This window comes from Crocodylus porosus, unplaced genomic scaffold (genome assembly GCF_001723895.1).
Source record: "Crocodylus porosus isolate Cpor-Errol unplaced genomic scaffold, CroPor_comp1, whole genome shotgun sequence".
Lineage (NCBI taxonomy): Eukaryota > Metazoa > Chordata > Crocodylia > Crocodylidae > Crocodylus > Crocodylus porosus.
The window spans coordinates 723,380-748,107 of record NW_017728930.1 but is presented as its reverse complement, the minus strand read 5'-3'; the positions used below and the strand labels follow the sequence as shown (position 1 = coordinate 748,107).

The window sequence follows — 24,728 nt, the reverse complement described above, 5'->3', positions numbered from 1 at the left end:
CTCTGACCAGAACCAAAACAGACCCTGGGTGCATGATGGCAGGGAATTGATGGATAAGATGCCGAGAAAATCAACCACTGATCCCTGGGCTGAGCTTCCTAGGAGGACAAAACATGGCTGAGCACTTGTGAAATGCCCCTTTCGCCACAGGGTTTATTTTCACAACTGGGCTCAGAGAAGACATTTTCCAGGAACTGATTTCCCTTTCAAATTGGGCTCCTGGACACCAGAGCCACACACCTGCCTCCTTCTACAGCAAGGGTACAGTTAAGAGGAATGGGTATCCCTGCTGTCTTCACAGACCCGACCCTCCACCCCCAACCTTGCCCTAAAGAGGACCACGCTAGCATGTCTGCCCAGGCAGGCTCTGCTCCCTGCAAAGTCAAGTTAGGAACATGGGGAGACAACAGTACAGCTGCAACAACGGGTTCGGTCCACGGAAGAACCTGGTGGGATTCTCTGCAGGATGTGTGTGGAGCATCTGCTTATGAGCCCCAACAGCACTCGGAGCTGAAGCCCAGGAAACCAAACAGGGCTTTAAGTGCACATGAACTCCGAGTCAGAGCTTCTTCTGAAAGCAGGACGGGCTCCGAGCCAGGGAAGGCGTCCCTCCTGCCTGGGAGCGAGACGCTCGCACCACAGTGGTTCCAGCATATCAGTTCCCATTGCCATCGCTGGCCCGGCCCAGCAGGTTTTGCCACGCACCACACTAGCCACGGTCCCGCTAAGGTTGTACTGGCTGGCTGTTCTGCTGCTTTTTGCACTGCCGTACTTGCTGGCTAGCCAGCCCCACCTGCCCTTCCACCCAGCTCAGCAGTGGGTAGAGAGCTAATGAGGGATGCGAGGCTGGTGGTGCCCAAACATGCCTGGGCAATGCACAGCAGTACCGCCCTTTGCCCCCTGGCATGGCTTGCAGGCATTATATGTGCCCTGATTCAAGCTGCCTTGTACATAACAAGGGCTCAAAATACACTGAGCTCCCGTGTGAGACCTGGCAACTGCCCAGGAACCAAGGCCTTACAGCTCACTGCGTGTTATGCCAAATCAAGGTCCACTTACACCCCTTCCAAGACACTTTTCCACTGCCTGTGGTCAGGTGCATGGGATACAGGCTCCAAGGTGCTCACAGTCTGCTTCTCCTACCATCTCCAGCAGGCCCGAAAGCTGCCTACATGTACAAGCCTGCTGGGTGACGTGCAGTGCTCAACTCCGTGCATCTGGAAGGAGCCACCACAAGGGTGCACACAGAAGGGGCTGAGAGCCCCACTTTGGGAAGAGGCTTGCTTTAGGAGAGACTTATAAAAGCTAGCTGCCAGAATTAGAGCACGGCTTGGTTTAAACCTGCAATCTGAAGTGCCCCTAAACACGGGGCATGCAGAGCTGCTACTTATCGACTTTGCAAGTGATATTCTTCTCTTCCATAAGGCTCTTCCGGGGTCCAAGAGGCCCCGCTCTGTCTCCCTGCCTCTCCCCCTCCAGCGCCTCTACCTGGCAGTTATTTCAGGGTATGTGAGCACTTATCTCTGCTCTTCTCGAGTTCCAGCGTGGCAGGGAGGCAGTCTCAGTCAGCTCAGAGTTCACCTGTCTCTGCTGATTACATCAGTGCTCAGCTCAGCAGGTATCTGGCTACAGTAAAAAGTGCTTTGTCAAGCTTGCCAGCATGACCTGGTCTGGGATTTAGAGGAGCAAAATCCCAGCCCGCTGGGTAGCTGCTACTCCGAGCCCTGAGACCAAAGAGAAATGAGCATTGCCCTTGAACCCCGTGTAGCCCTCCTCACGCTCACAGCACCAGGGGCACCGTTCAAGCTCTCTGTGGCGGTCGTGTCTCCAAGGTGCTGCCATGTCGAAAGCAGCTGTGGAATGAGTGGTGCTCTCCACTGGGAGGGCCCCCCACCCCCACAGTGGCAGCTTGCAGCAAGTCGCCCAAGTCTCAGCAGTTGTTTTTTCTCCCCACCCTCTTCCCCAGAAGGGGATCTGATCATGACCCAAATGACTTGGGTAGCTTTGTGAGGAGACTCTGCAGTCAAAACACACAACTCTGGTGCAGCGAGGCCTTTAAACCTGTGTCAGTTGCTCCTGGTGCAGCCTCCGGGCTGCCTGTCACGACAGAACCCTCTGCAGCAGATCTGCTGCTCGCTATAGGGCTGAGCCTGCTAGTCCGCTCACAAGACCTCCCCTGAACTAGACGGCTTCGCTCCCCACCCCTGGGCAACGGCAGCCATCCTGGCAAGTCATCTCCAGCCACAGAAGTGGGGCTGGAGGGGAAGAGCCAGCTGGCCCCCACCCACGAGCGGGCAGAGCCCCTGAACCATGCCCTGAGCAGGCAAGGGGCCAGTCCCACAAGGCCAAATGGTGTCTGCTCCTTTTTCCTTTCAACCCCGTCCCCGCCAAGCCGGGCATTGTCTGCCCTCCATTTTGGATGACGTTGGAGAGGGTCTCCTGGCAAAAAGCTGCCCGGACGGCCGGTGCCACTACTCACCGGTGCTGATCGGGTACCAGATGTGGAGCCCAAACCCGGGATCGGAAAGACTGCTGTCCTAGCTGTCTCTGCAACTCTGGAGGGATTTCAGCTGTAGGGTTGGTCAGTGCCAGAGTGTGTCTTTTTGACCTATTTGCCAAGTATCTGCAACAAGCAGGAGCACATTTTATAAGTGGAAGAGCCTGAGTGGAACACTCCAGAAAAGGGGAGCATTAGCAGGGAAGCCAGAGCAAGGATTAAGGAAGAAGGCTGGCTGCAGTGCTCAGAGCCTGCTGCGAGTTGTAGGACACCTGTGGAAAAGCAAAACCGAACTGCTATCGTCTACTGAACGAAGACGACACGAACTGCTTAGCGGACAAAGGACTCAGCTGCTAAGGACCATTCACCACTGCAGAAAAGCCCTCCTCCGCCGCCTTATGGGGGACAACCAGGCACTGTCAAATTTTGCCTGGCAGTGATCAGAGCTGCCCTCTGTCTGGTTCCCCTGAAGCTGTTCTGCTCCCCTTCTCCTTAGGGAAGGGCAGCGGTACCAGCTTGGGCTGCATCCTGCCAGTCTCACTCCCTGTGCATGGGAAGAAGCCAGTGGGAGCACGCAGGAGTGACGCTAGCAGGGCTGAGCCAGAGAGCTCAACATGGAGCAGAGGTGCTGCTCAAGCCTGCCCGCAGGCCTTGGCCCCTGCGACGGGCTGAGTCCATGGTTCAAGCAAAGAGCAACACACACGGCTGGTGGCGTGTTAAGGGCGCCATCTAGCCCCGTGCCAGTGGGTGCAGCACAGCCTGGCATGCCAGGCACAGCAGCTGCTCAGACAGCTGCAGCAAAAGACACAGGGCAGACTGAGAAGCAAAGCCTGCCACAGTCCTGGCACCAGGATGATCCCCCCTTCAGGTGGAGGACTCCTACTCTGTTGTTTCCACAAGGGAAGCTCTCAAGCACCCAGAGCATCAAGAAGGGCAGCGAAGAGCAAGAAGCCCAGACTCTGGAGCTGGGCTGGCACCGAGGATGCCAAGGCCAGAAAGGCCAGATTCAGCCTGGCCCCAGGAGATGGCAGAGAACGTCTCTGCCCCAGAACTTCCTGCACACTCTGCCAAGCCACAGGGCTAGCAACGGTGACAACTCTGAGTAAAATTCAGGAACAGGCCGGACTAAAAGGCTTGTACCTGGAGCACGCCCCCCCACCCACCACAGCCAACTCTGGCGCAGTTGTGCTGCCATCGTTGCTGGGATTCGCTGCAGGAAGGAGTCTCTGGAGCAGGCAAAGCCACAGGAGCCAACAGGGGATTCAGACACTCGCTTTTACGCTCTAACTGCAGCTAGAACATGTCCGGTAGGGGGAAGCGCAGCAATTAGCAAAGCTGCTGGCTGCTTCAGAAACAGCCTTGTTCCCTGCAAGCTACTTAGCCATGTAAACAAGCAGCAGCAAGTTAAGAGAATGGGGAGTGCTTGGCAGCGTAGTAACTGGCCAAGGCTCGTGCCATTAGCTGTTTGAGAACCATCGGATGGAGCCAGGGAAAGTTTCCCAAAGCGCTTTAGAGTTGCGGTTTGCTCAGATCATTTCATTTCAAGCCTCCGGGGAACAATCCAGAGGTGAACAGCACCAGCGTTTTGGGCAGCCGGGAGTTTTCCAAGCTCGGAGGAGATGCGATTGCTCCTTGCTCTGGGAGCAGGGTGAGGAATGCACACTATTTCAAGGTCAGGCAGCCTAAAACAAACAGGCGCAGAAGCTGCTCTGTGCAGTGGCTGCACAGAGGACATTCAAACCAGTGTTCTGAAAAGATAAATATTTGCATCTGCTGCTGGCATTAACAGTATTTGTTCTTTAACTTTGGTGACTGGTGGCATGTTGCAGCCTGAAAGGGGGTTGGGGTGAGGGAGTTAATGCGCGTCCAGGCCAGTGGTCACGGCCCACATGGTGCAATGGACGTGGGAAGGATCTGGCATAACGGTTTCCCAAAGCAGCCGTGGACCCATCTACCCCACAGCAGCAGCGGCAGGTCCTAGGATGAATACAGCCATCTGCTCCTGCTCACACACTCCAGACTACCTGGGAACGTACTGAAGGATGTACTCCACGGTGTCCAGCTGAAGCTGCTCAAGACCTGGGTCTCTAGCATACTTGAGAGCTGCCACTGGGAAGCACCCTGGAGCGGCTTCACAGTGCGTTTCCTGTTCCGGTGTGTGAGCAGGGGCCAGTAGGCAGGGCAGGCTCATACATGGGGACCCCACACTCCTATGGTACAGACATGACCACAGTGACTCAGAGGTCACGTCCCATTTTCCAGAGACTTAGGCCCTTTGACACCCAAGTCTGACAGACTTCGAAAGAGGCTCAAGCTCTTGAGCTGCCCGTGTCAGCTCAGACTAGAACACAAATGCTCCGACTCTGGCTGGGGCTGGGATACGCTGCAACTTGCAAGAGCCAGAAGACTGTGCCTAATGGGAACGCCTCCAGGTACATCTCCCTGGTCCACGAAGTAGCCCAAGGAGCAGAGCAGTGCTGTGCTGCACCTGGAGAGAGCAGGAGCTGATGCAGAGCATTCAAATGCCAGCTCAAGAAAGCAGTCTGCACAGGACCTGAAGATCACGGGCCTCACCTGTGACATCCGTTAAGTATGTCCAGGGCTGGCCCCACAGCACTCCTCCAGCCACCCTCTGGCTGAACGTGATACAGGGTGCGTGCTGCCGACAGCTCACAGAAGCTCCCTGACACTGGGGACAGGGGGTCCTGTAATGTGCACAACGCTTGGCTCCTCTCAGCTCAGACCAACCCCTCTCGTTTCATGGCACTGAGAACAAAGGGGATGAGGAAAAAACCCCCCCAAAAACAAAAAAAACTAACAGCACCCTGCCTGCCAGCCCCAGCAGTCATCTGCATCCTCCTGGGCAGGATGACGTCATGACCACTGGAGAAAGTGCCTGTCCTAGGCAAAGAACCTGGAGAAACGTGCTACGTCTGATCTGGACCATCTCGTAACTGTGCCTGCTGTGTGTGGTGCACCAGCTGGTTAGCAGAGAAGTAACTACGCCAAGCTACTAAGGAAATGTTAGCAAGGACAGCGTTAGTGTTTCCAGGGCTCGGGAGAGAGGAAAGAGAACCCCCAGGTATACTTTGCCTGGGGAGAACTGTCCGGTGCCCTCTCCTATCAGAGCAGACTACTTTCAGGACCCAACACCACAGAAGTCCCCTTGCCTATAGACACGCACACATTTAGTAAGCTCACTTCATTTAAGGCATCAGAGTTGGATGTTTACTGCACGTCTTGGTCCAAAAGCTGCATTTACACCCAGGCCACAGATGAGCTCTTCCTACCCCGTGGTCAGCAGGGAAGCAGGAGGGTGAGGCACGTAGCACTACCTAGGCAGGTTAGTTTGGCTTGCATGCTGGTACACCTGAAGCAAAGACGTGCCCTGTGAGGAGTCTTCCAAAGCCTGCTGCTCACAGCCTGCAGAGGTCCAGGTGCTAGTTGGGGCCAGCTCTGTAGGCACCTGGGAGCGACAGAAGGAGTGACTGCCTTATGTAAATGAGGACCCACAGAGCAGAAGGAAAGGTCAGGCCTCCACCACGCTCCACACCTGCTGCCCGCATCAAGGTGGCTTTCAGCACAGCTGCAGGACACCACAGGGCGAGCACAGGGCAAACGTTAACAGCTGGGACATTACCTCTGCACAGCTTCCTGATCAGGCTCCCCATCAGAGCTCTCCTCATCCACTGGGGTAACTGCTGGTACCGCCTGAGAAGAGAGGACAGGAGCAGCCATGGGTTCCAGAGGCAGCTCATTCACTGCTGTCCTGGGCAGCAGAAACCAGACTCTCTGAATATGCTTTCCCCAGGACAAATACTAGCCCCCAAGACTCCCAAACACACCCCTGACCCTCTCAGCCTTCAAAGGTTCAAAGAACTGCTCCTTCCTTTGGCATAAGCATGAAATTAATTAACACAGGTAGGTCAAGGGAGTAACATCCCCTTGTTAACACCTCAAAGCCCGGCAGAGATTGAGTTGAACTTCTCTATTTGAGAAAAGCACAAGACTAGTAAAAGCTGCCTTAGCATGATGCTTACATACATCCCAGTTCCCCCAAGCATGCTGGAGAGAACTCGTTCAATTACGACCGAGAACTCATAACATAACAGACGCTTTGGCAGCCCCCCAGTAACCCCGTTTGTTCGTCTTCACACCTGTGCCAGCAACAGGAAGTCTGCCCTGGCCTGTTGAGCTAGGAAAATCCTGCAGGCGATTAAGGGAACCAAGGGATGCTGACAAGGCCAGCAAGAGCCCAGACAACAGGCAGGCACCGTAAGGGACTTGACGTACAGGAAGAGAAGAGCAAAGCACCTTCCCAGAAGCCTGCAGCCAGCCCCTGAACAGCGATGCGCGCAATGGGAGGGAGATGGGATCAAGGGCAAGGCTGGCTTGAGGGTTATTTCCGTGCCTCTGAACAGTTAGCATGGCCCCAGCAGATGTCAGGGCCATGCGTGCCACTCCAGGGCAGGGCTCCATAGCATCGGCAAACCAGACACACAGCCGCAGCGAAGGGCTGACTGGCCAGGCGTGGGGCCTGTGGAGTCACACATGAATGGAAGGAGTGACACAAATCTGAGCACTGCGCAGGACAGGGAGGTGGACCGACCCTTCTCTGTCATGCATGGCCACAGCAGGTGCTTGCTGCTATTGGCAAGGGAAGCCCCCTCCTCTCTGCCTCTGAGAGCAGAGAGGGGCTGGGGCCAGGAGCTGGAATGGCTCACGAAAGGTGACATCAGTGTGCTCATAGGCTGCAGCACGGCAGTCCCTCTGGAGGGCAGCTGAGCCAGGAGGCTGGTGGTGCATCCCTGCTAGGCTTGGGGCTGTGATTTCGCGAGGTGCGTCTGCCCTTCCAGCTCTCCCACAAAACCCTTCCCCTCCTGGATTTCACTGCCGACCCTGCCTGCAAGAGCATCTATTTATAAACACAGATCCATTCTGCCTTCGCTACTCACTGGCGTCATAGTGACGAGCGGGGAGGGGCCGCGGGGACGCTTCAGCAGTTGCTGGGCGTGCAGCTGGATGTTGGCTCCCCCGTCGGATGCCCGTCGGCCCAGAGGGCCCATCCCGTTAAGCAGCTGCAACGTGGGGGGCTGCAGCAAGGACTGCTCCTGAGAGGAACACAGGCCCCAGTTACCCCCCGATACCACGGCATCCTCCGGCAATTCAGGCCCTCTCCCCACAGGTACCTCAAGGGACTAATGTCAAGGCAACGGAGCCACGCTGTCCTCAGGGAGGTGAGGAATTAGCACAGGTGTTTTCCAAGTGGGAAAAGCAGGGCACAGATAGAGCAGTGAGCTGCCCAAGCCCAAAGGAGGTCAGAGACAGCTAGAAGAAGGGTCCAGCCCTATGTTTCTGCTACCAGGCAGGCTGCAAAGCTGGGCAGCTAAGGGCCCCCTAGCTAGACTGTAAATCAAATCCCCGACTACCTCCCAGCTCCCCCAGTCACACAAGGGCAGGCACTGCAATCTTCCCCCCTCGCTCCATCTGGCTTTGGTTTTAGCACAGGGGATGAAGTGAAACACCCAACAGCACCAAGCCTCAGGAACAGACAGAGCAGGAAGCCAGGCTGTGAAACCTTCCGAGTGCAAGATCAAGCCCCCACCACTGAGAGGTGCTAGCTGCAACTGGGAACAGACAGTTGGCGAGTACCTTGTACTCCAGCTGGCCTGTGGGCTGCAGGCTCTGCATAGGCAGTATGTTGTGCATGAAGTTCATGTTCGGAGTCACCTGCAGGAATGGAGCCTGGGGGGTGATGCGTGGGAAGCCCGGCAGGAGCTTCTGCAGATCTTCCATGACTTCCGTGCTGTGCAAACACATCCAGAGATGCAACTTAAGAGTGTGCCCAACCCCAAGTACCTGCACTCTGGCTATGCTCAGTCCCACCTCCTGGCACGTGTTTCTACCACCCTGGAGAATGCCCCAGATACTAAAAGGAGGAACTTTTCCATTTCCCAGTTCCCATTTCCCTTGGGTTCAAAACTGGGATTTGCCAGAGCCAGCCATTCATGCCACGCACAAAGGCGCCTGGCACCACAGAGCCCAGGCTCCAGACAGCAATGCGTTACGAGATAGCTCACAGGCAAAGGAGGTCAGTAATCGCAGCCAACATTGCTTCCGTTGAACAAAGCCAGCCAGAAACAGAAACTGATCCCCTGGTCCTGAGCAGAGAGGCCCCAAGAGCCGGGCACAGACATGAACAGTATTTGTTAGTGAAAAAAAAATTTGCCCCAGCTCTGCCAAGGCTGCAGTTCCAGGAGTACTGCCCAACCGTCCCAGCTGACGGAGTGCATTGTGCAGGAAGATGCAGATGCAGCTCCCAGACACTGAGGGAATCAAGGGGACTGGGCTTTTTTCTCCCTCCCCACTAGATGTGAACCCATCACCTATTGATATAGCAGACTACTTAGACAAGAGAGAACCTCTTATGAGACCCAGGCCAATGCCTAAAATCAAAACCTGGCATGGTGCCCAGGTGGCTCCAGACAGACACAGAGAGCCAGGGCAGCACTGCCCGGAGATGCACAAAGAATATTTGGGTGACAGAGGGACGGAAACAAGTAGCTCCCACCCTTTCTGCTCCATACTAACCGTGGGTCAGCCACTCCAACTGTGTGCCTTCTCATGGACAGATAGCGGACCAGGGCTTCTGGGGATGGCTCCTCCCCTTCATCGCTGTCCAAGTTCATTGTTCCGTCAGTCTGGCAGGGGAGAAGTAGGAGAGGTTTTGGGAGGGAGCACAGGAATCCCCCACATGACTCAGGGCGCTGAGAGGGGGCTGGCACAAGACGCACACATGGGAAGCCACTTGCCTCTACAATCTGGTTCTCGGGGTTGATAAGCTGGACTTGGGGGACGTTGATGCTCACTGGGTTGCCTGCCTGCTCTGCCTGCAAAGCAGAAGGAAGGAAAAAGTCAGGACCACCAGGCTTGGATTTCTTTCATTTCTAACACGAAAAAAAGTCTTTGGGCTGCACCTCTTGTTTAGCCTCAAGTCACTGACCACCCACTCACTAGGGCGAGGATGCCATCTTCCCACCCACTTCTGGCAGAGAACCCAGCACTCCCATGCCCTCCTCCCTGCCCCCACCCACAAGTGCAGGTCCTGGCCACTAGACACCTAGGTATTCCCAAGACGTCTGACACCAGGACCTCAAGCATTTTTAACGGAAAGCAAACCGGGATTAGGATTCCGTAGCGTCTGCCGGACCACGCTTCTCATCCAGGGTCAGCGGCTCGTGTGCTGCCATATGGCAGCCCGTACCACCCTCCGACACCTCTCCACAGCAGTCCCAGCTGGATGGCACTCTGCTTCCCAGCCAAGTACCTGCCCTCCTTCTCCAGTTCTGGCACCAACAGTGCATGCTAATGAGGATGAACACCTTGGGCCATACATGGCACGAGAAGCACCAGAAGACATTTCGTTGTAGTGACCAGATAACTGCAAACCCCAAGGGCCTGGTTCTCTTGACACCCACAAAATACCAACTCTTCAGCAAAACAACCTGCTTTAGCTTTACAAGGAGAGGGAGTCATGCTCTACCAGGCTGGGGAACAAGTGATGCCCAATGCTACAGGGACGGAAAGGCACCGCACACATAGCGCCCACCTGGATGTTTGCTGGTGTGGGGAATGCCAAGGTCCGTGGCATGCTGGGAGGAGCAGTGATACGCAGGTTCTTGTGTCTCTTCAGTCGGTCGCAGAGCAGGCTGTAGATTGCACTGTAGTGATCATAGGCATCAGCTCTTAGTGACTGGAAGGGAAAGGAAAAAGGACAGGACAGGTCAACTCTTTTCCTTCCAGTAGTGAAAGTTAGGCCCCCGCTATTTTGCCGGGGGGGTAGGGGGCAGTCAGTTACCAGGTCTGACTGGCCACAAACACGAACATTTTCCAACAGTCAGAAGCAGCGTGGCAATCTGGGCAACGCAAGCTGGGAAGTACCTGAATTGTGCGCTCTTTATCCAGGCCCATGTCTGCCATTGCCAACAGTACATCTTCATTCAGCGGCTCCATCTGTCTCTCAGCCTTCAGGTGCTGACACTCTGCTATTAACTGCAAGAGTACAGATACCCTTCAGCACATAGCACCGTGGGACGGCCAGCGCCCACCGCTCCCTGCACCCGACATCAGGCCCAGGACCCACGTGCCAGCAGGCTGTCCAGGTAAAGCAGCATCCGTAAGGCTGTGCCTTGCTTCACTCCAGCCCTCCCCCATAAAGCAGGCAGAGCCCCCCTCCCAACACAAGTGCCTGGGTCTTGCTCACCCTGTCAAACTCTGCATCCGATTCCCCAAGCTTCATCCACTTGTGTTTGCAAATCTGTTCCATTGAGAGTCGCTTACTCGGGTCCAAGACCAGCATGTGGCGGATCAAGTGCTCGCATTCTACGAGAGAACATCAAGAGACCGACTGACCCAGGAGCAATGGGTAACATCTCCCGAGCGGTGGCTTGGCACTGTGCAGGGAATGGCAGATTTCTCCGCAGGCCCACAGCACTACGCTGCCTAGAGTCCTTCACAACAACACACCCACACCTAGTATCATGCCCGCCTCAGTCTGCGACACAAGCAAACTCCGGACACTTGAGGCTATGCTCCGAGACCTATCAAGGATGATGCACACGGCTCTGCCGAGAACAAACAAACAGCATGCCCTGCCCAAAGTTAAGGGATTCCACAGCGGCACGGTGTCGTAGGCCCCAAAAGGCTTAGTTACCAGGAGGAGACTGTCAAAGGCCCAGGAGCAATGGCTCAGCTTCTCTCCACCCCCTTACAGAAAGCATTATGATGCATTTACCTTGCTGATTACATGACACGAGGCAAGCGATAACCGGCTTTAAAAGCCTATGCTAACGTTGCCAGGGGCTTTACATTTTGCAAAAGCTTGCTTCAAAAGCACCTGCACTAGGACACCCTTGTCCTGCCATTCGGTCCCCCAGAAACCAGTCAGGTCCCAAGGCGAGCGTGGTCCTCTAACATGTAATAGGAACAAGAAGCTCCTCTCATTCAAGCAGTGGAATGCAGATGCCGCAGCATGCTGCTCGCTCCAGTCCCTAAGCAGCACCTCGACCCCTGCCTGCTTGCTTGTGCTCGGGCAGGCAAAGGCAGGCTGAAGGGCCAACCACAATAGCCATCCATCAGGCTGCCAGCGCAGGGTCAACCAAAGCAGCAGCACTGCAGGAACGCACATTTCCCGGGCAGCTTCTTTACAACATCACGCACGGCTGCCACGCTTGACCTGAACGCCCCGCAAACAGACCGAGGATAAGTCCAATTTGGAACCAGAGGAAAGCACATCTCATGTTCACATCGAGCAGGATGTAGAACGTGAGCTACAATGTCTTCGGAGCACAGTCAAGGGCCTCACTTGCAGATAACAAGTCAGGCATTTTCACAAGGCTGCATTCCCTCTTTCCACCATTAAAGACGTGCAGGAAAACTAAGTGTGGTTTCAACCCAAGATGTAAGTTCATAGCACAGACACTGGGGGGGGGGGGGACCAACCTTGTTTGAACAAGTTACCCTAGTATGTAGATAGGGAGGGGCCACATCCAGGTTTCCCTTCAAACACGCTCTAGTCAAAGGCTGCACCACGTTTAAACGCAGTATCTTCCCCAGAACTGGCTGATCTCATCTGCTCCGATAGCCAAGTACTTTGTTAAACTCCCTTGTGGATGCAACAACCATTGCAGCTGCCACTGCCTTCACCACTGCTCTATCCCTAGTGGGGCAAGGTCAAGGCTTCCCCAGAGCTCAGAGCAGGTCTAGGCGTGCTAGAAGGACAGGGCATACCGGAGGACAAAACTGGAGTTTTTCCAGTTCCAAGTCCAAGCACCGTGAGCAGAAGACCAGCAGCGAGCAGCTGAGGCAACACACAGCAGCTCCCAGGGTGTGTGGGGGCACAGCAGCCAGCCCCGACATGAGAGGAGGGGGGAGGATTTCACGGGGCCGACAGGCCTGTGATCAGTCACAGCAGCCTGAAGCATGGTTCGCCTCTTGGTCTGGGAGTCCAGAAAGCAGAGCCTACTCTTGCCTTGGCCTGGACAAGGCAGCGGACCTCTGCATGCCTCGGTCTCCCCAGCTGCCTGCGAGATGTATGCCGGCAGGGCAGGAAGTCTGGGCAGCTCGCGAGTGCTCGCAGCAGGCCCGGCTGCGCACAGCTTGCAGCTGCTTGTCTCATACTCCTGGCGCTGCCCCACCCATCCCTGCCAACTGCAGCGTGCCACTCTCACGAGCAATGGCTTCACAAAGGGCCTTGGTCAGGGGAAAGCATAGACAGAAGCAGAAATAAAACGCCCAATAATTCCCTCCAACCTCCTAGCGTAATTTTTTGTGAAAGAAAAAAAAAAAAACACCACCCACTGAAATGCCACTAAGGCTTTAACTTGAGCCAGCCAGTGCAAGGCTACTGCTCTGCTCCCTCCTCACCCAGACGGCACTGCAAAGGTTCAGTTCAGATACTCAAGTCCAAAGACAACGGAGGGTGGTGGCCTTGCACTGTGTGCACTGCAGAGACAAGGCTCCTAGGAGGTTGTTTGGGCTCATTCTGCAAGGGTCCCTCCATGCTGCAGGGTCTGCCCTGCCTCTCTTGCTCTCGGTCAGCACCACCTAAAAGGGAGTGCAGTGCAGTGCAGTAGGATCTGGCTCCCACAGACAAGCCAGGAAGGAAAGGCGCCTCATGTTACAGGAGGAATCGATGCTCTCAAGTGATGCTGCTACCAAGGGAAGCATCTGCAGGAGTTTCCTAGCTACAGCAAGGATTTGACCATTGGTTCCAGCCTCCGGCAGCCTCAGCTGCTGGTTCGTTTGGGGCTCTGATGGAAATAGGATGCAGCAGCAGCAGCACTCCTAAAATACAGCGTACCAGAAAAGAAGCGCACGCACACACACGCCCACAGAGCTAATGTCTATTTAAAACCCGGGGCCAATCTGGTGCTTATGAAAGCGAGGCAGATCTAACCGAATCAGAGAAAGGAATATCCTAGACAGGACCAAGGACAGACAGAATCAGGCTAATCTTCTGTAGCGCTGCCAATGCTGTCTGAGCTCCACCTGAGTAGCAATGGCCAATAGGGCCAAGCTGCATAGGAAAGGTCACAGACTAGCGTGTGCTGAGCCCAGGCTCCCACAGCTGGACGGCTGGGAACTAACCAGCCTGACCCAGTAAACCGTGCCCTTGAGCGCAGGAGGACAGGAGCACACCATTAATTTGCACATCTTTTCCTTCATTCCCCAACGCGTCCCCAAACGCCTCCTGGAACGTGTAGCAGCCAGAGAACTCAGGGCTGGCAGTTACTACCACGAGCTAGTGCCGACTGCCAGGGTGCAAGCACCAGTGGAAACCGAGCAGCACTGCAGCATCCTTCTGCCCTGGCCGGTCCAGGGGGAGGCACAGGGGTGACCTCAGCATGACAGGCATTAAAAACAATATACTTAAAATACACTCAGAGCAACTACCGTTAAGAATTCAGCGCGGCCAGAACTGCAGTAATCTCCTGCAAACAGGCCTCCTGAGGACGGCTTGGAGAGGGAGGATTCAACTCTAAATTAACACCACAGTTTTATTATGGAAGCGCTGTTTATTAATAATGCAGGCTCATGCGTAAGTGAGCTGGGCATGGTACGAGCATCATTTACAGGACAGAGACACGCTGAGATATTGTCTTGCAGCTCCACTATGACAAAGGAGGGCAGCTTCAGAAATGCAGCAGCAGGAGCGCTGCACCCCCACACCCAGGATCCTGGCGTTCTGGTACAAAGCGTGCCAGCTCGGACGGATACACATTCAATTAGTCTAACTCTGCTCTGGCTCTTTGATCCCGAGCTGCTTCCTCTTCCCTGCCCCCGGTGCCAGGGATATTGCAGCCTCTGGAAGAGCTGGTGGGCAGCTTGGATGCTGTTACTAAATCCACCTGCAAGGTGCAGCAGGCCAGGCCAGCGCCGAGAGATGGGAGTTACGTACGAAAATATCCTAGGCTGATGGCAGCCCTCAAAAGGCGGCTGCACCCCACGCTGTCCCTCGCAGAGGAAGGGTACAAATGTATGTGCACGCATGTGACCACCTGCAGAGGTGGAGGAAGAAGGGTAGATGGAGTCTGCCAAACTACTGCAGCTTCAGCCAGCTTGGCAAAGAAAGCAAGGATCAGCTTACCAAGATAGCCAGGGCCCCAACAGCTCTACTGGGATTCAAATATAATCAGCCACCTCTAACTTACCGGGAGGCAAAGTGATTTTTCTGGAGGCCATTTAAATACAAAGACAGGTACATTCCTCCTCCACATCCAGGGGCAAAGCTACCACATAGCTCCTCACACCTGACCACGTGGAGGCCTGCAAGGGATGCCAGTTCAGATCTTCGATTGCTACCCAGCAGGAAGTACGTGCAATTCAACCCTCAAAGCACCGTGGCTCAGGACTGGCCCTAGACTGGACCACATTTAAGTACAAAGCGGTCTTCAAGGAGTGAAAACCGAGGACCAATTTTAGCCAAGCAACAACAGTCACTCCGCTCCCAGACCTCTGCACGTGGGGAGCGGACACCCACGCAGCACTTCCCAGACAGAACTTCACGCACTTCAGAAGGGGAAAAAAAAAAAAACCGGCTCCTCTCTCAGAGCCGGGTATTTCTGCAAAATTCCTGGCACCCAGGAGTGCCAATGGAGGTGTCACATACCTGCAGGGTCTGAATGAAAACAGTGACAAGTGCAGCCTCGCTATAAATCTTTTCCAAGGCCTGAAGAGTCTCCTGCCTCAATGTCAAAACCTTCCATGTTCCTGCCACCTGGTGTCTCTTTCCAGTCCTTTAGCCTTTCAAGCACTACTAATACTGTTGCTATGTGTTTGTCATTATCAGCAGTCCAAGCTATGTAAGGTTTCCCATGTAGAAGCTGCAATTTTGAAGAACTCCGATCGAGAAGTTCTGAGAATTGCCGAAATCAGCACAGAAGTTACAGTTCGGCGGTTACAGCTATACTTGAAGGACGAAACAGTAATTTTTCTGAAGGCAGAAATAAACCCACAAGCCCGCTGGCACCGAGCTCAGAGCAGGGAGCCCTGCACTCACGTTCCTGCCAGCTCTGCGCGCGCCACTGGCCTTACCTGTGGACATGAAAAACGGGATGCGGAACTTCCCGCTGAGCACCCGCGCCCGCAGATTCTGCAGCGTGCTCCCGTCGAAGGGCAGGGCACCGCAGACCAGCACGTACAGGACCACGCCCAGGCTCTGCATCCACAAAGACCACACATTAGCATCCCTGCAGGGAAGGGGGGCAGCTACAGAGTGCGGGGGGGGGAGGGGGGACAGCAGCAAGCCAAGCCCTGGGATAAAGGACTTGTCCAGCTTCCGCAGCAGCCTCAAACCAATGCCACAGCAGCCCCAAGACATTGGTTTTCAGTTTTAACCCCAAATTCAGCCTGCATTTGGGCCTCAAAGACGAAGGCCATGACAGTGCCGAAATGCTCACCCTTTGTCTGGGCAGCTCAACTTCACTGCAACAAGAGCCTTTAGGATAAAAACGCTGCCCAGTGAAAACCCACCGACATGGACAGATACACCAGGGAAAGAACGCAGCCTGGGCTCAGTGGCTATTTTAAGTCCACGTGCAATGCACGGTGTGCAGGTCATGCCATCCCTCTTGCCCACACTCCTGGCTGCATTCTTAAAGCATGGAGAAGGTCCTGCCAGGAAGCACAGAGGAGTAGGAGGAGTTGCACATCCAGGCACAGTAGCAATACATTTGACGCTTTGAGATAAGATCGTAAGGCTGATGCAGCCTTCATTTTGCAGAGCTGATACCAAACAGCTATTCCCTGCACGGGAGATTGGGTCAAGCTATTTCACTTGAGAAAGTAAGGGAGGTGGCAGTCCACCTGCTTCTTCAGGGCCTTTCTACCTCAGTCAAGTGCCTTGATATGCTCTATTCTGAGATGCAATCTTGACTTGCTCCGTGTAAAGACACTAAGTCAAACCCTATACCCGGAAGAAGTCAGCCAATCAAAGCACCACAGGACATTTTCTTAAGAGACCAAATCAAAATGTGTCATGCGTGTGCAGTGTCAGGTGACAGTAGTAGGTGCAGAGCTTTAGAACACAAAGTCATGCAATAAAGCAGTTTGAATTAACCCATGCACACAATTTTTGGATAATATCAGTTCCACAAACGAGCCTGTCCTCAAGGAAGAGCATTCCATAACTTGGAAGCAAAGCCACATTGAAATCAGAAATAAAGAGGTCCGAGCAAAGCAGAACGATGTTCGCTGCATACCCAAATGTCAACCTTGGGCCCATCATATTCCTTCCCTTCGAAGAGCTCGGGCGCAGCATAAGGAGGACTCCCACACCAGGTTTTAAGCAGCTGGCCAGGCGTGAAGATGTTGCTGAACCCAAAATCTGAAAGAACAACAAGAGAATTGAATAAACGAGGGGCACGTGACCTATTTCCCTGCTGTGGGCGCCAGACAGCGTTTCAAGTAAACTGTTGAAATGCAGAGGCCAGCAAAAAAATCACATGCAAACCCATGATGGCTAACTGCCCATTCGGACACAGGGCAAGGAAACAGGGGGAGAAAAAGAGAACAGCAGCAGATCATGGTAACAGAGCAATGCTGAAACCATCTACAAGATTTGCGGCTTCACGCCCTTTATAATGGGAGGGAAAGGAAAATACCCAGGAGCATATAATATATTATTTACTGAACCCCCTTAAAAATCCCAGGAACCTAGAGCTTTCAGATTACTTCAGAATCAAACAGATCCTCCGACTTAACAAAGCCTCGACAGGAGGGGGTTCTCTGTCATTTATCAGATGCATGCATCAGCGGCTCCTGCAGTCATCGCATACCAGCAATTAGACTACTCAGGGTTAATGCAACTGAGATGGACTGCTTGAATCAGGATTTCTAGTTTACATTCAAGAAACTCCCAATACAGCTCTTACACGAGTTTCTGGCTGCCGTCTTCCCATAAGTCGGTTTCAGTATCGTGACCAGAGCCAGAGCAGCAGAATACTGACCCCAGATCAGGATGCGGACAGAGAAAAAAAAAAGGATGGAAAAAACAGATTGCGTGTGCACGTCAAAATATTCTAGCTTTTGGCGAATAACTGACAAACCGGCAGCCCAAACTGTGCTGAGCAGCTCTGCACGTTGATTCAGATATCCGGGCAACGGCAAATAGTGAATCCTGAAACTGGAGTGATGAGACTGGCCTTTGTAACCCAACTCCAAGCTGCAGTCCAGTAATTCCAATGGCATCTGCTCTCTGGGGCAAAGGCAGCATTATAAATTCATTAGCCTGCCACCGGCATACAGCCAAAGTCCCAAAGGTGGGCAGTGAACGTGCAAGAGCGAGTGAGCAAGCATGTGGGCACATGCACGGGGTGTGCGAGGAGAATGCATTTGGGAGACAGCGGTGAGTATACGCAATTCAAAGTCCTTTCAGCTACACGGACATGCAGGATAGTTTTTCAACTGCATTAAGCAAAACACTTCTCCCATAATGCAGTCAAAGGCCGTTTCTCCCCACCCAAGAAAAAGAAAACACAGTTGTTTCCATGGCCTTTAAACAGACACCCCCCCCTCCCCCCAAGCAGCACAACACGATCAAAGGGGCTGTGTAATAAGGATTATTTATAAATTGCTTTGCTTCTGGATGTTTATGGTGGAAACACGCTAGTCTAAGATGAATGACGTTAATGCACGCCGACTAGGGCCTGCGTCAGCACGGCTGTTTTCACAGCATATGCATGAGAAGCAGATCCCCACGTAGGGCTCTTGCAAGAGGGAAGGCAGCAAGGCAATAGGCATTTCACAAGTTCTAACTGGACAGGATGTCATGGCCCAGGAGTTAATGTACAACTGAAGAGAAACACTCCTCATGAAGAGTTCAACGAGATTAACTTTGCCTCGATAACTGTTTAGAACCACAGCACACCTGGGGATAACGTTTTACTTGGCCAAAGTGCCAATGAAACAGGCTCCAGGCTTTGCATTTCAAGCAGAGTCCGGTTCAGAACTTGCCATTTCCCAGGCTAAGATCTGATCTCCGTTGGAGTGGCGTGTTCACGAACAACAGAAAAGGCGTTTGGCTCCACGATATTTACGGCGGTGGCAGGTTATATTTAAAAAGTCAGAGGTACTAAGAGCTCAATCCATTGTGTTAAACCTTCTGCCCCTTCGCCTGACAAAACTGCCTAGGACATGCATGGTTTCTACATGGAAGCAGAAGCCAACTAATGGAGGACAGTTGATCAAGGCAAGGGACAGCCGGGGTTAAACTGGCCTCATCTCAAAAGGAAAGGACACATTTGCTTTATCCTCCTTCCACCCTTTTACATAAGCGAAAGCCACCTGGAGATAAATGACCATCTTTCTTTGCAGATGATGCCCAACACTGTGTAGATGCTCCTGTCACGTAACGTTGCATATAGTAACATACGTCACACTCGAGAAAGGCTCCAACGGTGCGTACACACACAGTAAACATGCATGCCATAAATAAAAAAACCCCACAGAGTAATTTCAAACTTCCCATCTGACAAGACAAAGGGTTTTCCACCACATGAGAAAAGTCAAATCAGTTAGTCTGATGTGAGAAATGCGACACTGACCCAAAGCAGAACCGATTCGCGGAAACAAAGCACAACCACGCACGTCTCTTTCACCTCTGTAAGCCTTGCAATGCTCTCTTGGGTTTCGAGTGGGATGCCTAACAAGCGTCTGAATCAGGACTACCAGGCAAGCAGTAAAACCTATGGCTCTAAATATACCGCAGCTTTCAGTACCAGACTGCCTGCAAATCAGGCTGAAATGCAAGTTCTCCTCAACTGCTCGGGAAGGTGCTGACGCTGCTCGCAGACACCGAGCAAACCGCTACGGTTCAGCTTTCTTTACTGCCGGGCACTCTACGGGCAGCGGATGTGCTCAGGAGAGCTCTCCATCACTCTTGGGGAGCACTGGTGTTTTCTATGGAGTGGACGCTCTGCCTTCCCCCTTTAGGTTGTGGTTCTAGGATAATGGATTTGGTTGCATGATAATCCAGTTGTGACTTGCCACAAAATTGCTCGTGACAGCTGGGGGAGTGAGGGAGCATTCTCCGATTTCACTGCCAGGCCTCTGCGGGACCCCAGGTTACTTAAGCTAGAAAACCACATCCACTTAGGGCAGCCTTGTTCTGTCAGGTCAAGGTCAAGGTCAAGGGAGTACTGAGCTCTACGCAAGCTGCAGGCGGGGAGGAAAAGCAACTGGCTGTGTACACGAGTGCAAAATGCAACCCAAGGCATGAACCTTGCTGGAAGATCAACTGGTTTAAGCCCAGTGCCAAGGGCAGATTTGAGCACCTGCCCCTTCCTGCTCACACTTCACTGGTGACGCAGCATTGTTTTCGTGCACGTCTTATCATCAGAACAGCTCATCTGATGGCAGAAACACTCTTCTGAAATAACTAAAACCTACCAGTAAACTATACGGGATAATGTATTAGCAGTAACACTATCACCTCTAGCACAGACAGTGCCAAGCAGAAAACTGCTGCTAAGCCAATGCAAGTATCTCCTTACTTCAATAAGGCAATCAGGATGATCTTGGTTGCTGGCCTTCTTTGCACAGTGTACTGATCATTTGTCTACACAACAAATGGGGGGCGGGGGGGGAGAGGGGAGAGAAAGGCTCTGGGGTCTTGAAATGAGACATGTAGGTAGGCAACCAGCATAATCCTAGAGGCACTGGCATTCACCCTACACAGTTGCTGGGATTTAGAGTGAACAATAACTCTTGGAAGAGCTCTCTCTTGACCCAGGACTTCAGATCTCACATTGATTCATACCTTTCAGATCTACAGAGACCTCAGGCCGTATGGTTTTGCTTGGCTCAAAGCCTTCCTGCAAGGCTAGCTGCAGTTTTCCAGACCCCAGCTGTGCTTACTACGCTGAGGCCACGTGTGAGGACAGCATTTGCCCTGGAAGCCAGGTGAAATTGCGGGTGGGGAGAGGTTTTTAAAACCCAAGAAAAATCTGCTCTTTAAGCACTCTCAAAGCCCGTGAACACGGCCACAAGCCAAGGAAAAAATACCTGTTGGCCTAGAAATCCAACCCACCAAAAGGAATCGGGACCCATGAGAAGGGAACAGCCCTGCAGGGCGATCCATACCAACAACGGTGGACTAGACCAGGCTGTACAGAACCGCATGATGAACCGATCCCAAGTTATTCTCACCGTGCTCATTTTCCAGAGAACAGGAACCGGAAGATATTAACAACTGTACAACAATTGGGCTTCTGCCTAAAGAGGCAGGCATGCATCTCTGTTAAACAAGAGCCTTCTAGGCAAGATCCTCCTCTGAAAGTGGCTCCTAGGAAGGCCCTCATGTTTAGCAATCATCTCAACCCCTGGCTGAACTTCCTGACTGGGAGCAAAGACAAGCGCAGTGCCAGAAACTATTGACTCACAGGCTCTGAGAAGGTACACTGGAGAAAGCCTTCCATGGGAAAAAGCAACGTAGGGTAACTTAACATTAATATGCCATTGCTTATGGAAAAAGGCAGCGGCAGCAGCAAAGCATGAAAACAGTGACACTTGATGGCTTCATAAAATACTTCTTTCCTGGTGTTGAGTAAAACGGCATTGCCCATTTCCAGACCTTGTCACTGCATTTTGCTGAATTATGTTTCCTTTGCCAAGATAGCAGCGTTGCATTGTATGAAAGCGCCATACGGAAGTCCGCGAAGAACAGAAGGAATGCATTTGGAGGCTCAGGCAGGAAGGAGCTTGGAAATTCCCCAATTCCACCCCACCAGACCATCTTCAAGTTTGTGAACAGCTCCAAGAGCCAAGGGCCTTAAATATACTCCCAAAGATCAGGCAGCGGGCACTTCAGCAGCGTTAACAGGCAGATACCATGCTGCTCTCCACAAGCAGTGCTGCAGGCAGAGCTAAAGGATTTATTAGCTTTCTTCTCATCCTTCCAAGAGGCAACATAGCCAAACGCTTAGGCCGGCAGGTCAGGAGCCAGGCTTTGTGGGTTCTGTCCAACTCTGCCACTGTCTTGCTCAACGTCCTCACACAAGACGCTTAAGGTTTCTGTGCCTCGCTCCTAGGCTGTGCAGTGGAAAAAGAACCAGCTCTCACCCGTGGGGTCTTTTAGAGTCCTTCAGATGCTCCGGGGAAAGGAGCCATGGAAACGTTAGCTGCCTCACGCTGAAGAGGATTTTAATCTGGAGTCTTAGTAGGTTTAAGAGTGAGGCTGTGCTCATGCTTCATCCAGCTGGGACTGTTCCTATACATCTCGAGCATTTATTCTGGGGGGTCCTGCACGAAAGAAAGATCAGCTGCTACCATTTTTTCCCCACCTCTTGAAACCCTGAAATCACTGGTGTCAAATTATAATTGATGGGTTCTAGGGACAAAACTTAATACTTGGAAAATCCTGTACTGTAAATCAGCTTTTCCAGGCTGCTCTTCAAATCACTACCAAGTCTTCCTGCCAAACAAAACAAAATCACCACATGGGTGGGAACTATCTTCTAGAGACCATTCTGGGAGTAAAAAATTTGGAAGGAAAATAGTTTCCAACTTCCTTAGGTTAAAAAAAGTTTCCACAATTTTCAAACATTCACATAGCTTGTCAGTGTGTTCACATGGACATTTCTTCAGGGAACCCAGCTGCACTCCAGCTTTTGCCTTTGCTCTGAAGAGCTTTCCTAACAAGTTGAAAAGCAGGAATTTTCCCTACTCATAAGCGACGGCCTAAAATTATTTGTACATCTATATGCATACAGCAGAGGTCAGGATCAGTGCACCAACTGTAGACTTCCAGGACAGTCCTCCTAGCAAGTGCTTCACTGCCCATCACCAACTCCCGCCACTCTGGATACAATACTTAATAGTTGGCACTGGCTACCAGGCTGCAATGCCCAGGTTCTAATCTAACTGCAGGAAACAAGTTTTATTAACTGACAGGTAGAAAGCTCTTGTTTTCTACCTGCCATCTGTGTTTCACATGCAACTTTTGCTAGAGTAGCGTTAACGCTAACCCATCAAATGCTATGAGTCAGACCTCCCAAAACCATGAGACCTAAATGTCACTTTTTGAAGACTGTATTTGCTTTCTCCTCTCTGGGCTTTAAAGGAATGTGTTTTCAAGCTTTTTTGCACAACCACGTGGGGCAGACATGAACTTACTCTTCCAGGAAACCGAGATTTTTTTTCCACCCAATCAAGTGACTTGAGGACTGAGGCTTTAAAGAAAACACCAGATGCGACAAGACTCATAGTAGAATCACGGGACAGCTGGCAACAGCAATTCCACCAACTCCCCACCATCCAGTTCCCTTCCTCTCCTTTAGACCACTGAAATGAGAACCGCGGTGTCCGTACAGGCCAAGTTCCACTGGCTGAACAGTCTACTTACTGCGAGACGGCACGTGTTGCAGCATGGCCAGGCATTCGCACGCCCAAGAAATGCAGCTGTGATACAAGGCAGCACACATTCATCTGCAAGCGAGCGAAATGTGGAAGAACCACTCGGATTCTGCAGTAAAAGGCAAGAAGCCTCATTTATCAGACTACTACTGCTGCCTCAACAGGAAAGGAAGTTTTAACGTCCCGGTATTGAGGCCATGGCTCACCTATACCACACCAGGAAGCTTTTAGGGAAAGCAGTCTTTTGCCCATTATGATTTCCACCAACCTCCCCATTCTCTCCACTGTCTCAAACCATGAGAAAAAAAAAATACCTGCTTACCAATCATTCCCACAAAGTCAACCTTAACATTAAAATACAGAGTTGCTCTTCACTTCCCAGAAGCTGTACACAGGATCCTTGTCATGTTCTCAAACATATTCTGAGAAATGAGACCACACTCCCTTTTCCAGATGCTGTCAAGCTAAAGTGCTTCTCACTCCCACACCCTGAGTTAATACCAGCATCATCCCATCTAAGCAAGTAAAACAGGCCAGCTCAAGTCAGCCCTATAAAAATACAGCTCCAAGGAAACATGTTCTTGGGGAGGCCGGGGGTGAAAACCTTTCAGGCTCCCCGACAGGCTCCCGCCTTCCTGGAAGTACTTTACAGGCTGCTTATTTTGGTTCTTTGTTCTTTACACGCCACTAATTGCTGGTGTAAGGCTTTCCGGCAAAGCTTACGTTGGCGCAAAGCAATGCAGAGCTAGACGTCTTGGATTTTGGTCCCAACTCATGTAACCACATGCCCGGAACCCACAAAAAGGGGAGGCTTGCTTAAGAACAAATGGGGTGCTCGACAAGACAGCTGGACACACAGGATGACTGACATCTGAGGGGAGCTGAAGCTCAGTCTGAAGGCCTCCCTCAACAGCATGTCTGCACATATCATGCCTCAGCTTCACTACGAAGAACAAAAGGAAGGTCGTTAGGATCCCAGGAAGCTGCTGCTGCACATGCACTACAGCCCAGCACGGGGCTTTAGGGAAAGGAAAAAGAAAACGTGATTCAGAGAAGTACAAAGTGTGGACTTGTATGTTTTTTCCAAGCTAGACCATTTCTTGCAACAGGCATCTGACCAAAACCCTTCAGTTCAAACCCGGAAAATGTAAGTGTACATCTTGAGATGCTGGCTCACAAAAAAAAAAGTTCCTAAACTTGGTTTAAAATCAGGTCAGCATTAAAATTGCTCCCAGACTGAAGTTCTGGGCCAAGGTACAGCCTGAAGCAAAATTTTAGCTGAGTTATAAATCCTTCTAAAAGGGGTTTTATAATTGAAATGCTGACAAGCCGTTCACTATTTCAGTGCTCCCAGGTTCTACAATATGGATATTCACTAAAATATTGAAAATTAAAATGCACAAACACATTAGAGAGAGGAAAAATAAGTATGCAGGAGGCAGAGAAAGGAATCATTCACATGGGACATTAATCATGTGTGTCACCTTAGCATTGCACCCCTGCCACTGGATAGGAGGGAGGAAGCAGAAGCCCATTAATGAGGGGATATGAAGTTCTCTCTAAAGCTCTGGCACGTGCTGGGGATCCACGAATCAGTGGAATCAAATGGAGAGCAATTAGCTCTGCCAAAGGGAAAGTATCAAAGAAATCTCTCCTGCTTCTGTTTCACCATTCACAGGCATCCAAACCAAGTCAGGACTAGCTGGTGTGCCCAGATCCAAGCCAAAAGGGCTGAAGCCACAATATGAGCTCAATCATTCTGGCAGCTAGGTCTATGACAGCAGACCAAAAAAATAAATAAATAAATAAAAATCAGGCT

General features: G+C 52.2%; 1 protein-coding gene across 3 annotated transcripts in view; it reads right to left on the bottom strand.

Annotated features, from left to right (window-relative positions):
* SIK3 (SIK family kinase 3) overlaps positions 1-24,728 on the bottom strand; it is a 51,657-nt gene that overhangs the window by 12,986 nt on the left and 13,943 nt on the right. For 2 of the 3 annotated variants that reach the window (XM_019543100.1, XM_019543101.1), the window contains 11 exons: positions 16,759-16,883; positions 15,593-15,716; positions 10,761-10,879; positions 10,439-10,549; positions 10,107-10,250; positions 9,310-9,387; positions 9,089-9,198; positions 8,150-8,303; positions 7,453-7,608; positions 6,138-6,208; positions 2,480-2,623 (listed from right to left, as the gene is read on the bottom strand). In XM_019543100.1, coding sequence (XP_019398645.1) covers positions 2,480-2,623; positions 6,138-6,208; positions 7,453-7,608; positions 8,150-8,303; positions 9,089-9,198; positions 9,310-9,387; positions 10,107-10,250; positions 10,439-10,549; positions 10,761-10,879; positions 15,593-15,716; positions 16,759-16,883 — 1,336 coding nt within the window. The remainder of the gene's footprint in view (positions 1-2,479; positions 2,624-6,137; positions 6,209-7,452; positions 7,609-8,149; positions 8,304-9,088; positions 9,199-9,309; positions 9,388-10,106; positions 10,251-10,438; positions 10,550-10,760; positions 10,880-15,592; positions 15,717-16,758; positions 16,884-24,728) is intronic. The other variant, XM_019543102.1, reaches the window with a different exon arrangement.